Source organism: Dromiciops gliroides, chromosome 3 (genome assembly GCF_019393635.1).
Source record: "Dromiciops gliroides isolate mDroGli1 chromosome 3, mDroGli1.pri, whole genome shotgun sequence".
Taxonomy (NCBI): Eukaryota; Metazoa; Chordata; class Mammalia; order Microbiotheria; family Microbiotheriidae; genus Dromiciops; species Dromiciops gliroides.
Window position 1 is genome coordinate 84,777,646 of NC_057863.1, and position 16,910 is coordinate 84,794,555.

Sequence of the window (16,910 nt, forward strand, 5' to 3'; positions counted from 1 at the left end):
TTTGCAGATCTTATCATTTTTTTTCCTCCTGTGCTTAACTCTTCCATTTTACACTTAAATGTCTTTGGATGACTTTGCTTAGTTAGGTCTCTGACCAAGATTTCTATAAATTAGTTCTAACTTCCACTTCTTTTGTTTGTTTGTTTTATGAGGTAATGATGCTTGTATTATTTTCCTCTGCAAGATTTTAGAAATGAGTTTACATTTCAATCTGTTGCCCTTTGCTGCTATATTTGTCTGCTTGGCAAATAATTCATGTGTTTGTTGGCAAAGGGCTTTTGGGGAGCTTTTGGTTTCTTTGTAATGGTAATGACTCATGTTGATTAAATTTTTAATGAATTTATTGTAGTCTGGATCTATGTCCTTTCTTTCATTTATGTACCATTTTTATCATTAATAATTTATTTAAATATGTCTAGATTGTTTTTTTTAATATACACCATTTAAAAATTTTATTCTTTCTCCTTAAATGTGATATTTTTCTTTAAGAAGTTGGTCTGAATGTATACAGACAGCTCATTAAGGAATGATGTAAATGTTAATAATGAATTTTTTCTTGTCTGTCAAGATATCAATTTCATTTTTTTTGGTGATGTTGTTCAGTATATCCCATGTTCAGAACCTTTAGATTTTTTTCTCAAAAGAAAGTATTGAAGATATACACCTCATGAAGTTTCTATGTATGTCTGTGTCCTTTTTTAAATCTCTTACTCCCAATTCATATTTTTCATTTTCAGTATATTTTTTGCTATTCTCATCTATTCCCTTATTTGCACTGGAATTACCAGTCTTAAAGTATATGTTGATTTAATTTATAGAGTATCATCTATGACCTACTCATAAAAAATTAATATTTTTCCAATGTAAAATTATTCTACCTCTTTATCCTCTACTACAGATTTTTATACTTATGCAGCAATTATTTAATGGTGGTCTTTTTGCAAATACCTATTTTGAGTAATGAAATGCTAAATGACTAACTATAACATGAAGTGATGTTTCTTGTTGTTTATGTGCATATGGCAAAACTCATTCTGTTTTCTCTCAGGAGAAGCTATGAGCCATCCATTTTGTTGTAACTTCCTTCTTTCTTTTGGTTCATTAGCATAATGAATGGAAAGTGGGTGTTGAAAACTGGAAGATCTGTCTTTAAGTACTACCAGTGATACATACTAGCTGTATGACAGTGAGCCAGTCACTTAACCTGTAAGTGTTCTTGGTTATTCTCTAAGATTCTAAATTGCAGAGAATGTGCTGACCTGCATTGGTAGGAGGAGCTTCCTTGTTGGGAATTTTCTGTCCTAATGAAACCATAGGTCTAGTCCCTGTTGTGGTCATTAATAATGAGACTGTCAAGATTGTCCACTTATTGGTCACTGGACAAGGATGCCACATTTAGAATATCATCAGCTAAATGATAGTATGTAGAGTCTAAAACTGCAATTCTTCTCCCACCAACACTGCAGAGGTGTATTTTTCTTTCTTTTTATGGGTTGTCAGGGTGAAAGAATTCATCAATGAATATAGTCAGACTACTGGTGATAGAATACTCCATACTAACTGTAATTAGGCTGATCCCTCTGTCTATTGCAAAGAACATATTCGAAGATTTTTCCATCACGGAAGAACTTGCTAGAGATTTTCCTCTTGGAATAGCCTTTAAGAACCCATGATCACCTCCCTGCCATTCTGAGGCTCTAAAGTAGGAATCACACACACATTTGTGCATAGAAAAATACACATGCCCTATTCCTAACATTTTCTTGAATTATAGCCATTAACTATAAAAGAGCTAAGATGTTTGCTTTTAATTTCCAAAGAAAGTGATTTCTTCCATTTTTATTCAAAACAAACCTTCTAAGTGGCATTCTCCTTAAAATTAATTGAAAATGAATATCAATCAGCTGGCGTCATCAAAGTAACCAAGAGTTCATCAACAAAAAGCATTTTGTAAGGCTATAATTATAAGACAAGGCATATCCTACAAGCTTTCTAAGCTATTACATAGAATCATGAAATCTCCAAATTGGAAAGGATCTCTGTGCCTATCTAAAGCCAACCTCTATCTGGACAAGAATGCCTTCTGTAAGGTTCCTGATGAGGGACCTTCCAAAGTCTGCTTGAACACATCTCATGAGGAAAAATCCATTGCCTCCTAATGAAATCTATTTTATATTAGAAAAGTTCTAACTGGGGGGCAGCTAGGTGGCACAGTGGATAAAGCACTGGCCCTGGATTCAGGAGGACCTGAGTTCAAATCCGGCTTCAGACAATTGACACTTACTAGCTGTGTGACTCTGGGCAAGTCACTTAACTATCATCACCCTGCAAAAAAAAAAGAAGAAAAAGAAAAGAAAAAAAGGGGGCAGTGAGGTGCCGTGTATAAAGTACCAGCACTGGATTCAGGAGGCCCTGAGTTCAAATCCAGACTCAGATAATTGACACTAGCTGTGTGACCCTGAAGTCACTTAACCCTCATTGCCCTGCCAAAAAAAAAAAAAAAAAAAGAAAGAAAAAGAAAAAAAATGTTCTAACTGTAAGGATGTTTTCCCTTATATCAAACATAGATCCTACATGAGTTAGGAAGAAGGATAGGTATTAGGAGAAAGATAACATGTTTAATTTTGGACACACTGAGTTTGAGATGCCTATGTGACATTCGCTGGGAGATGTCCTTTAGACAGTGACACAGAATCAGTGGTTAGAAGACAGGTTAGTACCAGACAGATCAATCTGTGAACTTAATTTGGCACTCAGTTTATTGGTTGCCACATCATACTCTTAACTTACAGTAAGTTTTCAGTTCACTAATTTCCCCAAATCTTTTTCAGATGAACTGCTACTTAAACTGTTCCTAAGCAACTTGTATATGTGAAGTTCATTTTTGGACTGAATGTCAGATTTTGCATTTATCTCCACTTAATTTCATCTTATTATATTTGGCATATTATTCTAGACTTTTGAGAATGATGAATGGGTTTAGGGTTGTTTTTCTTTGCTTGCTTGTTTCTTTTTAAATTAATTTTTAAATTCCTCAGTACTTTTGTTCTGAACCTAACTCAAGTTCTGGCTGAAGCTAAGTCACAAATGAAGAGAATGTAAGCTTCTTAGAGACAGGTATTTTTCTGTCTTTATATCTCATTCCTTGAATATTGTTAACAATAAATATCAGTTGGATTGGTTTGTTTGGGATGGGGAATAAGAATAGTGACTGCAAATATTAAAAAATAATAATAGCAGACATTTCTATAGGGCTTAAAGTTTTCAAAGTACATCCATTTTCCTTTATTTCACCTCACAATATCCCATGAGGTAGATGCTATAGGTATTATCCCCATTTTATAGATGAGGAAACTGAGTATGAGAGGTTAGTAGATTTGCTCATGATCATATAGCTACAAAATGCAATAGCAGAACTCAGCTGTTCTCATGAAAGATCCCCTATTACCATAAAACTCTGCTTACTCTTTGACCCAGCAATACCACTACTAAGTCTATAACCCCAAAAAATCAAAGAAAAGGGAAAATGACCCATATGTGCAGAAATATTTAGAGCAACTCTTTTTGTGGTGGCAAAGAATTGGAACTTGAGGGGATGCCCATCAATTGGGGAATGATTGAAAAAGTTGTGGTATAGGATTATGAAAGAATACTATTGTGCTATAAAAAATTAAAATCAGGATAGTTTCAGAAAAACCTGGGATGACATCTATGAGCTGATGCAAAGTGAAATGATCAGAACCAGAAGAATGTTGTACATAGTAACAGTAATATTACAAAGATAATCAACTGTGAAAGATTTAGCTATTCTCAGATGAAGACAATGATCCAAGACAATTCCAAAGGACACATGATGAAAAATGATATCCATCTCCAGAGAGAGAACTAATGAACTCTGAATACAGATTGGAGCATACTTTTTTCACTTTTTTTGATGTTTCTGACTTCTTATTATATTATTTTATTTTGGAAAATGGCTAATATGAAAATATATTTTACATGACTTCACATGTATAATTGATAACATATTTCTTACCTTCTCAATGAGTGGGGGGGGAGGAAGGGAAAGAATTTGGAACTCAAAATTTTTTTTCTAAATGAATATTAAAAGTAAAGAAAGGGTCCGGCCTCAGACACATAACACTTACTAGCTGTGTGACCCTGGGCAAGTCACTTAACCCCAATTGCCTCACTTAAAAAAAAAAAAAGTAAAGAAAGGGGGGCACCTAGGTGGCGCAGTGAATAGAACACCAGCCCTGGAGTCAGGAGGACCTGAGTTCAAATCCGACCTCAGACATTAACACTTACTAGCTGTGTGACCCATGGCAAGTCACTTAACCCCAATTGCCTCACCAAAAAAAAAAAAAAGTAAAGAAAGGGGGCAGCTAGGTGGCACAGTGGATAGAGAACCGGCCCTGGAATCAGGAGTACCTGAGTTCAAATCTGGCCTCAGACACTTAACATTTACTAGCTGTGTGACCCTAGGCAAGTCACTTAACCCCAAATGCCTCATTTAAAAAAAAAAAGTAAAGAAAGAAAACTGTATAGAAAAAAGACTGAGTGATACTTTGTTTTTAAAACTATTTCCAGGGGAACAACTCCTGGGGTCTGTAAGAAAATAGTTAATATCGCTCCATATTCAAATACCACAAGCATTTATTAAATACACACTGTCTGTATTAAATACCTGAGGTGTGGGCATTTAATACCCATGTATGTATACATGACATATATTGGGGGAGCTGCAAAATTTAGGTAATATATAGGTCCCTGCCCTCAGGAACTTTATACACTAGTAAGGAGGAGATTAATAGCTAGATAGCTAGCTAGATATAGATATATACACAAATAATTAGAAAATAATAGAATATATAATAAGTGCATCAGAGAAAAACAAAGTACTACTGGCAGGGAAGGTCATTACTAACTGGAACACAGCTGAACAGGATTTTTGAACTGGAAGGAACCTGAGAGATGATTTAGTCTAACATAATTTTATAAGGGAAGAAACAGGTTAAGAGAATGGATTGGAAAAGTCCCCATAATGATGTCAAGTGATCCATGTGACTTAAGGTGCAAATAATGTGTAGGTATTTGATAGGCTAAGATGGGGAAGGAAGGCACTTCAGCTAAAGGGAACAACATAAGCAAAAATACAGAAGCAGGACAGCAAGGGGTGTGTTCAGGAGACAGACAGTACTTCAGTTTGCACAGAGGAGAACGTTATGAGGTAAGGCTGGAAAAAGAAGGTGGCGACCTTGTAGTATACCTTGAATGTCAGTGTGAAGCTTATAGCATAGATAATAAGGAGCCGGTAGGGATTTATGAACAAAGGAGTGACATAACCAGATTTACTATGCATAAAGAAGGTTACTCAGGCAGCAGTTTGAAGATGGAATAAAAGGGAGGGGAGTGGAGAGATGGTAATACATACTAGAAAGCTACAGCAATCATCTGGTTGGGTGGTAAGTGATGCAGGCCTAAGGGAGGCGACAATGAAAACAGAGGAAGACAGAGATATTACACAAGTAGAATTTAGTAAATGATTCAGTATTACAATAATAAAAGGACAACACATAGTTACATAACAGTTTTTAGATTTGCAAGGTGCTTTCCTTATAGCAACCCATGTGTAGATAGTACATATATTACCTCCATTACACAGTTGGAGAAACTGAGTCATGAAAAGGTCAAGTGACTTGGATCACACCCTTAAATGGGTGGGTTATCAAGACCAACTCCCTTATTTTAGAGATGAGGGAAATGATGTCCAATGATATTGACACTTGGTCAAAGAGTTACTATTAGGGCTAGGAATTGATTCAGGTCTCCAGATTCCATATGTTGGGTTCTTTCTAAGATATTATGGTAAGTTTAAGGAGAGAGAAGAATTCAGGTTAATATCAGGTGCTGGAAGTACTAGTGCATGGCAGTGCTGCTAGTAGAAATAGGGAAGCGGGGAGGATCAGGTTTAGGAAGAAAGGTAAGTTAGGCTTTGAAGGTACCAAGGTGACATCTAAGCAGAGGTATCAAGGATAGTTACTATAGATTACAATTGGAGAAAAAAAGTTTAAAGATGTGTATAGAGGAGAAAGCTCAAAGAATGTATGAGATTGTTAAGAAAGTATAGGGAGGGGGCAGCCAGGTGGCGCAGTGGATAGAGCACCAGCCCTGGAGTCAGGAGTACCTGAGTTCAAATCTGGCCTCAGACACTTAACACTTACTAGCTGTGTGACCCTGGGCAAGTCACTTAACCCCAATTGCCTCACTTAAAAAAAAAAAAAGAAAGTATAGGGAAGGAACTGTCATTTTAAAAAATTATATTGGCACTGGTTACCCATAAACATTTAAAATCTCTCCAATTATTTAAATCTGATCTTATTTCTATAGATTTTTTTTATAATTTTGTTTATATTGTTCCTGGGTTTTTGAGTTATCTAGCCCAACTCTCTTATTTTACAAAAAGAAAAGAAAAGAACCAAGAATAGAATCTTGACTAATGCTTATCATAAGGCAAGGGTTCTTAACCTGGCATCCTTCTTTACACTTAAAACTTTACGATTAAATTTTTAGAAAAATATATTTAAAAATTACTAAAAACAAAAAAAACACATTTCAGTATAATCTTTTGTATGCAATTTTTTGCTTTTAAAAACATTTTGAGAAGGGGTACACAAGCTTCATCAGATTGCCGAAGTGGATCCCTGACACAAAATGTAGGGACATTTAACATCCAGCCTTAACTGGATGAGAAGAAGAGAAACAACTAGCAAAATCAACAGAGAACATCCAGAAGTATGGGTAGGATGAGGGGCAAAGTATGATGTTTGGGAAACCAGAAGACTAAAGGATACTGAAGGCAGAAGGCATGGTCAACAGAATCAAATGCTACAAAGAGTATGCCAATGAACTTGGTGCCTAGAAGGTCAATTGGTGACATCTGAGATAGCAATTTCTGGATGGTGGTAAAAGACTGAAGACAGATTGCAGGATGTTGGGGAGAAAACAGGTCATGAAGAAGTGGGGGCACCAGTTATAGACAACTTTTTAGAAATTTGGCAACAAGGGAGAAGAGAAAATTGGAGGGAAGGGGCATAGAGTAGTAGGATCCAGGAAAGAATTCTTTAGAACTAGGGGCTACATGTTTCAAAGTGACAGGAAGAAGCAAGTTGAAGATGGGGTAGACTTCAGATGCACATTTATTGCTAAAGAAATGTCCTAGAGGAGATGGGAGAGGACAGGGTCCAAGCATAGGGGGAGGGATTAACGCAAGGAATATGGATGCTTCTTCCTTTGAGAAAAGAGGGACAGAGGAGAGTGTGGGTAATGCTACTAAGAAATTTTGAGGAGAATAAAAAGGGAAGTATCAGTTGGCCTTAATTGCCCAGGTGAAGCAGTAAATTGTCCTCTGATGGGGGCAGCTGGTACAGTGGACAACGCACCAGCCCTGAATTCAGGAGTACCTGAGTTCAAATCCGACCTCAGACACTTAACACTTACTAGCTGTGTGACCCTGGGCAAGTCACTTAATCCCCTAGCCCCAACAAAAAAAAAATAAAAAATTGTCCTCTGCTGTGAGTGTAGGGGTCTGAGGAGACAGAAATAAAGGGTAGCTTTCCTGAGCATAGAATGATATACCAGCTTGATACCCTTAGAGCTGCTCCAAGTCCAGTTCCCAAAGTCAGCAGCTTACACCACTACCAAATCATATACTTCAGGGCCAGGATCATCCATACCTACCTTAAAAGCAGCACCTCCATGGATTATAGACTTGATAAAAATTCCCAAGTCGGCTCCGGTTTCTCGGGATTTGTTCCCTTTTAAGCTTACTCCAAGGCCAGCAGACCCTGAATCATTGAGAGGGATCTCAAAGGTCAGCTGCTCTGGAGTCTCCAGGGACAGCACACAGCAGCGGTCAGGCTCTCCTTTCTGTGAGGAAAAATGCAGATGGAAACAGTGAAGGACAGAAAGTAGATTAAATGTCTCATACACAGGGATTGTCAAACACAATCCAATTGGCAAAGACAGGATGATTGGGCCTAATACAGTTTTGCGCTATTGTTCCCAGAGGGTAAGGGCTGTTTTTCTTCTTTCTGCAAAGTGATGAATGTACTAAGAAGTGTGTGCTTATGGGCTCTCAATAAGGAGTGTTGTAATGGTGGCCAACAACCACTCTTTGGCTAAGACAGAGGTCTAATATCTGGAACAACCCAGAGGCATTAGAAAATTCTGCAGAGTCTACTGAATAATGAAAGGAATGGAAAACAAGGCTTGGAGAATCTTTAGAGCTGGAAAGGACCTTGGAGACCAGCTAATCCTACCCCTCATTTTACAGATGAGGACACTGAGACCCAGAGAGGCTAATGTGGTAAAACTTCAGGGAAGTCTCTGGCTTATATGAATTTAAAATATAACTCCATATTTACTGAACTCTGCTAAACAATCTCCCTTTCTGCAAGAAGGCTTTTCTGGTCCTCCTTAATGCTAGTGCTTTCCTTCTGAGATGATCTCCAATTCATCCATGACCTATCCTGTTTGCACATAGTTGTTTGCATGTTGTCTTCCTTTAGATTAGAAACTCCTTGAGGGCAGGTGATGTTTTTTGTTTTTGTTTGTTTGGTTTTTTTAGTGAGGCAATTGGGGGTTAAGTGACTTGCCCAGGGTCACACAGTTAGTAAGTGTTAAGTGTTTTTTGAGTCCGGATTTGAACTCAGGTATGCCTGACTCCAGGGCCGGTGCTCTATCCACTGTGCCACCTAGCTGCCCTGAAGGTGATGTTTTTTACCTTTCTTACTATCAACACCACTTAGCATAGTGCTTATTAGCACATATTAAACCCTTAATAAATAAGCATATATTAAGTATTTAATAAATGCTAACTGACTTGACCTAGGGTAGTATTGTTGTTGTTTAGTTGATTAGTCATTTCTGATTCTTTTTGGCCCAATTTGGGATTGTCTTGGCAAACATACTGGAGTAGTTTGCCATTTCCTTCTCCAGTTCGTTTTACAGATGAGGAAACTGAGGCAGAAACGGTTAAGTGACTTTCTCAGAGTCATATAGCTAGTAAATGCCTGAAGCTGGATTTGAACTCAGATCCTCCTGATTTCAGGGCTGGCATTGTAACCATTGTGTCACCTAGCTTGATCTATGGTACTGAAATATAATTGAGATTTTTCTCCAAATAGACACATATATGCACACACACATATAAGTGTGTATACTTATAGGTGTATGTATATAACCCATAGACACACATATGTACACATATACACATATATGTAGCAGCTAGGTGGTGCAGTGCTTAGAGTGCTGGGCCTGGAATCAGGAAGACCTGAGTTCAAACCTAGCCTTTAGACACTTATCAGCTGTGTGACCCTGGGCAAATCACTTAACCCTGTTTGCCTCAGTTTCCTCTTCTGTAAAATGAGCTGGAGAAGGAAATGGAAAACCACTCCAGTATCTTTGCCAAGAAAACCCCAAATGGGGTCATGAAGTCAGACATGACTGAAAATGACTGAAAAATAATAAATATATCTATATCTATATGTACATATTGTAATGATGCCACCTGCTGGAGAATTACTGCGGCATGCTCTGCCATGAGGAGAAGGCATCTGAGGGCAAGACATGTGGCTTTTTGGCATCAGGAAGTGATGCTTGCTTATGTGAGGAAGAGGTGGTGAGGCTGGTGCTCTTGCGCTCTTTTGTCAGGACTCTGTTTGAGAGTGGAGCTAGGAATGCTCTCTCCCTTTAGTAGATATATGAATCCAGGCCTTCTCTCTCTCTTTACCAAATTCGTATTCTCCTTAATAAATGCTTAAAAGTCTAACTCTTGCTAAAGCTCATAATTTATTGGTGACCACTCATTAGATATTTTAGACAGACTAGCTAGAATTTTAGCCCCTTACAATATATATATGTACACACATATATATCTACCTAAGTGTAGATGTATACACACACACACACACACACACACACACACACACACACACAGATAGATATCTTGTTCAGTTCATAAATGCAGCCACTGTCCTCAATATTCCCATGACATAAGATGGGACAGGAAGCGGGGAAAAGATTTATTTAGAGTGAAGGTCCTCAGAGGTGAAGAAACAGGTACCCAGAATAGTGTCCTTGAGAGATAATGAGGTCAGCAGTACAATGATATAGGATCTAGAAATGGGCTTTGTCTATGCCTGCATTAAAACACTGAATGGAGTTTCTTAACCTTTTATGTGTCATGGACACAAAATGTTTTTAAATGCATTAAGTAAAATACAAAGGATTTAAAGGGAAATGGATTATATTGAAATACAGTTATTAAAATCAAACAAGTTCAATGACCCCAGATTAGGAACCTATGATGTAGATGCTACATGCAAGGACCTTCTTTTATTCAGTTGTTATCTGACTATTCCTATGTTGGAGGAGAGGTGAGAGAGAGTGAGAGACAACTAGCATTGTATAATTACAACTGAGTTAAAAGGGATATTAGAAATGATCTCATCTAACTTTAGTCTAATATGATTAGGGAACAGAGCTCCGGGGTGGTTGTCACTTACCCATAGTCACTTACCCATAGTCATACCCAGGTAATCAGGAGTAGATCCAGACTACAACCCAGGTGTATGGTTTTAGGGCTTTTTCTACTAACTACCACCAATCTCCCTTGGATTACCTCCTCAAACTCTCCTTAACCAAGGTATGACTACCCCCAATCATGGTTTCCTTATTCAGGAAGAACCTTGACTCTGGTCTGCTTTCTAACTTGTTTTCCTCACCTCAATGCATGCATGAACATATCTCAAATCATATGTCCTGACTTATATTCAGGTTGTCATACTTGGAAAGGAGTTAATAAACTAATTAATTCTGAGGTGTAAATGATTAGTGAGTAGTGGTTAAACATGTTGACCTTCCCAAGGATATAGACATTTAACAGATCCTTTTTCTCATGGACCATGCCCAGGAAAGAATTAGGAATAGAATTTCTGATATTAGTGAGAATCCAATAAAGGCGGATTTTTTTTTCCTGGTCAGGTAAATGGTGCTAGAGAAAGGAGGAGCAGTTCCTGAAGGTTCACAAAAGATGGAGATCTAGAGGAATGACTCATTTCCAGTCTAACCAATGAGGCAATCCTAGTTCCCCTGAACTTCCATGAACTTCATTCCACTTTTCATGTTTGCAAATCTAGAATCATGCCAACAAATCTAGTCTAAAAATATGAAAATGAGACACCACTAATCTTGTCCAGGATTGTTTTTAGACAAAGAGTTGATTTCTCTCTCCAACTGTGCCTTGGTGCTGTTGCCTTTGGGAACTTGCTTGGATTAAAATTACATGTTTCTTAAAACTCCTGAGGCTGCCTGAACTTCAGTCCCAGAAAAAACAACGATAAAAATTTAAGAATCAAAGACCTCTAAGTACAGCAGGGTTTGGTGGGTGTCATCAGAGTCAGTCTGTAACTATCTAATTATAACCTTTCCCACCAGTGGAGAAAGGGGAATCTAAGTACATAGAGTTGTAAAGAAACAGCTATTTCATAATTCACTCTAAATCAGGGGATCTTATCCTGCGTTCTGTGAACTGTTGTTGGGTTGTTGTTGTTGTTGTTTTTTTGATATAACTATTTCAATTTAATACATTTCCTATGTAATCTTATACATTTTATGTTATGCATTTAAAAACATGGTTCTGAGTTGGGGTCCACAGGCTTCTCCAGATTGCTTCCAAATGAGTCTAAGTAAGATGTTAACTAAATCAAAATATAAAGTTTCACATAAATTAAATTTCACTGGTTAACTGAATAAAATGATTACACTTGTTAGTTCCTTATCTAGCTGATCAAGTTATCCTCTAAGAACCTAGGTCTTGTGGCTTTGTTATGGAAATACTAAAGTTAAACACAAAATTTATAATATTAGCCTTCAACTATAGCTTTCAAAGTAGCCAAATTGGAATATACCATTTCAAAAGAATTTACGTTGCAGGGAGTTAATTAATTTTAGTTTAATAAAGTTCCAGTAAATGAAAGAACATCTGGTTATATTGTGAGTTTGATTTAATACACACACACATACACACACACACACACACACACAAACACACTTCTGACTACAAACCTTTTAAAGCAGCTACTCTCAAAATGGCCCGTTATCTGAGGGGGGCAAATTGACATAAGAACTGTACCTTCTTGAAGAATGTATTCAGTTCATCTCACCCTATAATCGAATCAGACTTCCTTTGGAAATGGACTCTATTCCTAGGCCAGTCTGATAACTGCTATTCCCCCTAATTCCCCTTATTCAGTGCACAGTTACAAGTAATGGAGGAAGCACAGAGCAGCATGAGATGAAGGTGGTACTATATTTACCTCTTCATCTAAAATATACTCCGCCATTCCTGACTTGAGTCCCTGCTCTCTGAAAGCAAAGATCATGGGCCTGTTGACTATTGAAGATTTTTACCTAGCAACAAGAACAGAATGAGCCAAGCCACTTTCCTCTGGAAGGGATATAATATCACATTATGTCTCTTAATTTTAAAGGGCTGAATCCAGTAACTTTTAAGTTTTCCTAAAGTACATCAGATTCAGAGGGTAAGTGGTACTCCTTCTTTAGAAAAAGCTAGGAACGGCAGGACATTTCCTCAAAGTGAAGCCAACCACTATTATCTCAAGTCTTCTTGTGCACCTGTGTGAAAGCTCAACACTCTTATTTTCATAAATATTCTAATGAATGAACACTGATTTCAAAATTGAACCACGGAGTGAGGAGGGCCAGGGTTCAGATCCCACCTCTGAAACTGGGCTATTCATTCAACCTGTCAGTGCCCCAGGCAATTGTCTAAGATTTACATCTTTAAAGATGCCTGTCTGTTCTAGAAGAAGTTCCTTTTTAGGAATTCTCTATACTCATTTATTTGTAAGTATATTTTTCACCTAAAATTACCCAGAGGGGCAAATGAGGGGAACTCTAAAGGAGGTGTGACAAGGGACATATCTTCAATTATATTGCTATTTTTTTTCCTTTAGCTTATGCATTTAAAAAATCCTTGAGGAGAGAGGCCTATTTTTCTCAATACTTGAAAATCCCTGAAGCACTTAGTAATTTGAACTCAGAGCAACAACCAGTGATGACTCAAAAGGAGCAAACAAGGTAAAAAAAAAATATCTCACTAAATTTCAAAGTCTTTGAAATTAACAGTTAGCTTATCTGAAATTTGGAAAGTTCTATTTTATTGATAGAGCGGAGTTAGGTGCTCTTAATTTCTTTTTCCCCTCAATCATAACATCTTTTGGTTCCCTAGGAATGGTCGAAATACGGCCTCCGAAGAACAGAGGAAAGAATCTTTTTTTTTTTCCTCTCTATCATTTGCCAGAGGGATAGTCTTTTTATGTAATAAACACATTTATTTATAGTTTTGGGTTCCAAATTTTATCCCTCCTTCCCTCCCTCACCTCTCTCCTTCCTGAAGTGGCAAGCAATTGGATATAGGTTATACATTTATGATTATGTAAAACATTACCATAATTGTCATTTTGTACAAGAAAACTTGATTAAAAGAAAAAAAGTGTAAGAAAGTGAAAAAGTCTTGCACGAACAGAAGTCTTCCAGTGCAAGTCATTGGAAGGAGGAGTCACTAATGCTGCTGCCACGAAAGGGAAGGGAAAATTCCCTTCAACCTGCAGGAAGAGGATGTTTCTGTGCTTTCTAAGCCAACAGCTCTCCTTCTGGAAATAAAGTGAGGGAAGTGGTGCAGGAAAGAATGAGGGCTTTCTTATAACTAGCAAAGCCAAGACTTAAGATTCATTATATGATATTGGATCAACTGCATTGTATCCCAGCTATCTGGAAGCTAAAAGTCCATCATGCTTAGTGATTATCAGCATTTGGAAATGTAAATTTAGAGGAAGAATGAATGGAGGAGAGAAGGCGAACACTAAAGCTGCCAAGGAGGCCCTCCTTCCTAGCCTAGCCCTTAACCAGGTTCTATAAATGTAGGAACACCACTCTGGTTGGATGCAGAAAATCTTGTTCTCCATTTCCATTCCTACCTGACCCCATGTGGGCCACTCAGTTTAGAGAGATATAGGCTGGTAAAGGGAAACTGTCAGCAAGACTAACTGGGGAAATGACCAGCCTTGAATTAGCTAAAACATAAGAGTTAGAAAATTCTGGGGGGCAGCTAGGTGGCAAAGTGGATAGAGCACCGGCCCTGGATTCAGGAGAACCTGAGTTCAAATCCGGCCTCAGACACTTAATACTTACTAGCTGGTGACCCTGGGCAAGTCATTTAACCCTAATTGCCTCACCGAAAGAAAGAAAGAAAGAAAGAAAGAAAGAAAGAAAGAAAGAAAGAAAGAAAGAAAGAAAGAAAGAAAGAAAGAAAGAAAATTCTGCATTGTCATTTTTTAAAAAACGGTTTTACTAGTTCCTCTTGTTTTTGTATCTTATTTCCCAGTGTATCTCCCACTGACCTGATGGATCGATCCTTGTATCAATGATAATAGTTAATAATAACATAAAACAATAATAAGTAGCATTTGTATAGTAGCTTAAGGTTTCCGAAGCACTTTACAAATATGATTTCATTTGATTGTCACAGTAACCCTGAGAGATGGGTGGTGTTATTCTTCCCATTTTGCAGATGAGGAAATTGAGGGAGACAGAGGTAAAGTGACATGCTCAGGGTCACAGATCTGGCAAATGTCTGAGCCTGGATTTGTATTCAGGTCTTCCTGTCTTCAGGTGCAGTGCTCTATGCACTATGACATTTCACTGCCTCCATAAAAGAAAAACAATTATGCAAAACTAACAGTGACTATATTTAACACCGTTTTGCATTGTGCTTTAAAAAAAAGTAGTTTCATGACTTCAAAATGCATGTATTGTCTTTTAATATTTATCAATCTGACCATGACTATGTGCCCTTTCCCCTCTAGTGATGCATTTCAATGCAAGAGTAGAGTAAACATTCTGTTTTTGCTTGATTTGTTGAGGAACTGGGTGGAAAAATATATCAAATAATGTCAAAGCTATGTCTGTTGAGTCTGCTGTACAAGTACTTATTCTTTTGTTCCTAAGGCTAACTTAAAAAAAGAAAATAAAAATAATTCCTAGGAGCACCCAGTGAAGATAGCAAATAAACAAGTCTTCAGTTCAGGACAGAGTTATCAACATAGCAACTGACTGATGATGGACATTAGCCAATGCATAGACTTGAGCAGTACCACATACATTAAACAATAGCAAGTATTTTATATACATCAGGATCGGCATTCCTAAATAAACTGTCACAGCTTGGTAGATCAAAAACGTAACAATTTGGCATGAAATTTTATCAAATGAGCAAAAAATATCTGTATAACATTAAAAGATGGAATTATATTGAGGTACATTTGCTTTATTTATTTTATGTATTACAGGTTTATTTTCCTTTTCTATTTCTTACACTCCAAAAGTTATCTCTTTCCTTGCAAATATTTTTCAACAACATCTTTATGTTCCTATATCTTTTGACCCATTTAATGTCTCCCAACTATTTTTCTCTTCTCTTTCCTGATTTGGTTCTTTTTTTTTCTTCTTTCACTTGTTCATTTCTTTTTTTTCCCTCATCAGACACATCCCAAATCAAGAAAATATCTGTTTCATTCTGTAACAGTAGTTCACTATTCAGACTTTTGTGAAGAAAGCTGCAATATCATAGCAAAGGAAAGCCTAACAGATACTATTCTATTTAATGAGCTTTCTGTTTGGGTCTCAAAATACTTGGAGAGGTTGAAGAGTATAAGGAGCAAGCATCAGAAGAATCAGACGTAAGAGGCCACAATAAATTTTAGCTCAATTTCATACTTCTCTTGACTCAAAAGAGATTTTTGGGGGGAATGAGGTGGTAGGGAATTGAGATGGATGAGAAAGAAGGCATGAAAATTCCTAACTTGTTTCCTTCTAAAAAGAGAGTAGTCACTAGAATAAAAAATGGTTTTATATTGACAAAGAGGAACAGTCATAAACATATTGAGCCAATGTTCACTTTCTCCCAAACCCAGTTCAGGGATGAAAACATCCATGCTGAACCTTTTGTGGCTTTCATTTCATTAAATGTTATACTCTTGGCTCATTGAGAGCAAACTCTAGATGTCTTTTGCCTTTTCCTCCCAAATGTATAATTAGCCTGTGTTGTGAGCAGCTTACTTTACACGACGATTATTTTTCACTTGCAATCATTTTGTCAATTACCGAACTCAAACAAAAGGGCCACCCCCTTTCCTTTTATTTAAAAAAAAATATTCAGAATTTTTGCCAAGCAAATCCCATTCCCAGCCACTTTGCCAAGATAGTACAAAATAAGCTTCAAATTGTTAACTTCTGGCTAAGTATATTCTAAGATTTTAAGGTGATAAAATTCTATTGTAGCTAAATAAATGTGGACAGCAATGCATAGATTAGAGAGTTTTCAAACTATGTCATTTTGTGATATATGTATATATAATATAAAACTATGTAGATTCTGAAAACATATTAGCACTGGGAAACTTCTATGTAGGTAATAATCATAATAGAGAACATTCATATAGATACTGAAGGGTTGAAAAAGACTTTAGGGGGCAGCTAGGTGGTGCAGCGGACAAAGCACCAGCACTGAATTCAGGAGGACCTGAGTTCAAATCCACCCTCAGACACTTGACACTTACTAGCTGTGTGACTCTGGGTAAGTCACTTAACCCTCATTGTCCTGCAAAAAAAAAAAAGAAAAGAAAAGAAAAGAAAGAAAAAGACTTTAGATATGTGGGGACCATTTTTTAATTGGGGAGTGCTAGCTAAGCGGCTCGCCACAATATTGGGGCAAGGAAGGAAACCGGCAGCCTCCCTCAAAACTGAACAAGATTTATTTTAACAAG

At 37.2% G+C, this 16,910-nt stretch overlaps 1 protein-coding gene across 1 annotated transcript in view; it reads right to left on the reverse strand.

Moving 5' to 3' along the window:
* The window catches only part of PARD3B (par-3 family cell polarity regulator beta), a 1,353,776-nt gene that overhangs the window by 528,451 nt on the left and 808,415 nt on the right, over positions 1-16,910 (reverse strand). Inside the window, exon 11 of the mRNA XM_043998182.1 lies at positions 7,741-7,929. Coding sequence (XP_043854117.1) covers positions 7,741-7,929 — 189 coding nt within the window. The remainder of the gene's footprint in view (positions 1-7,740; positions 7,930-16,910) is intronic.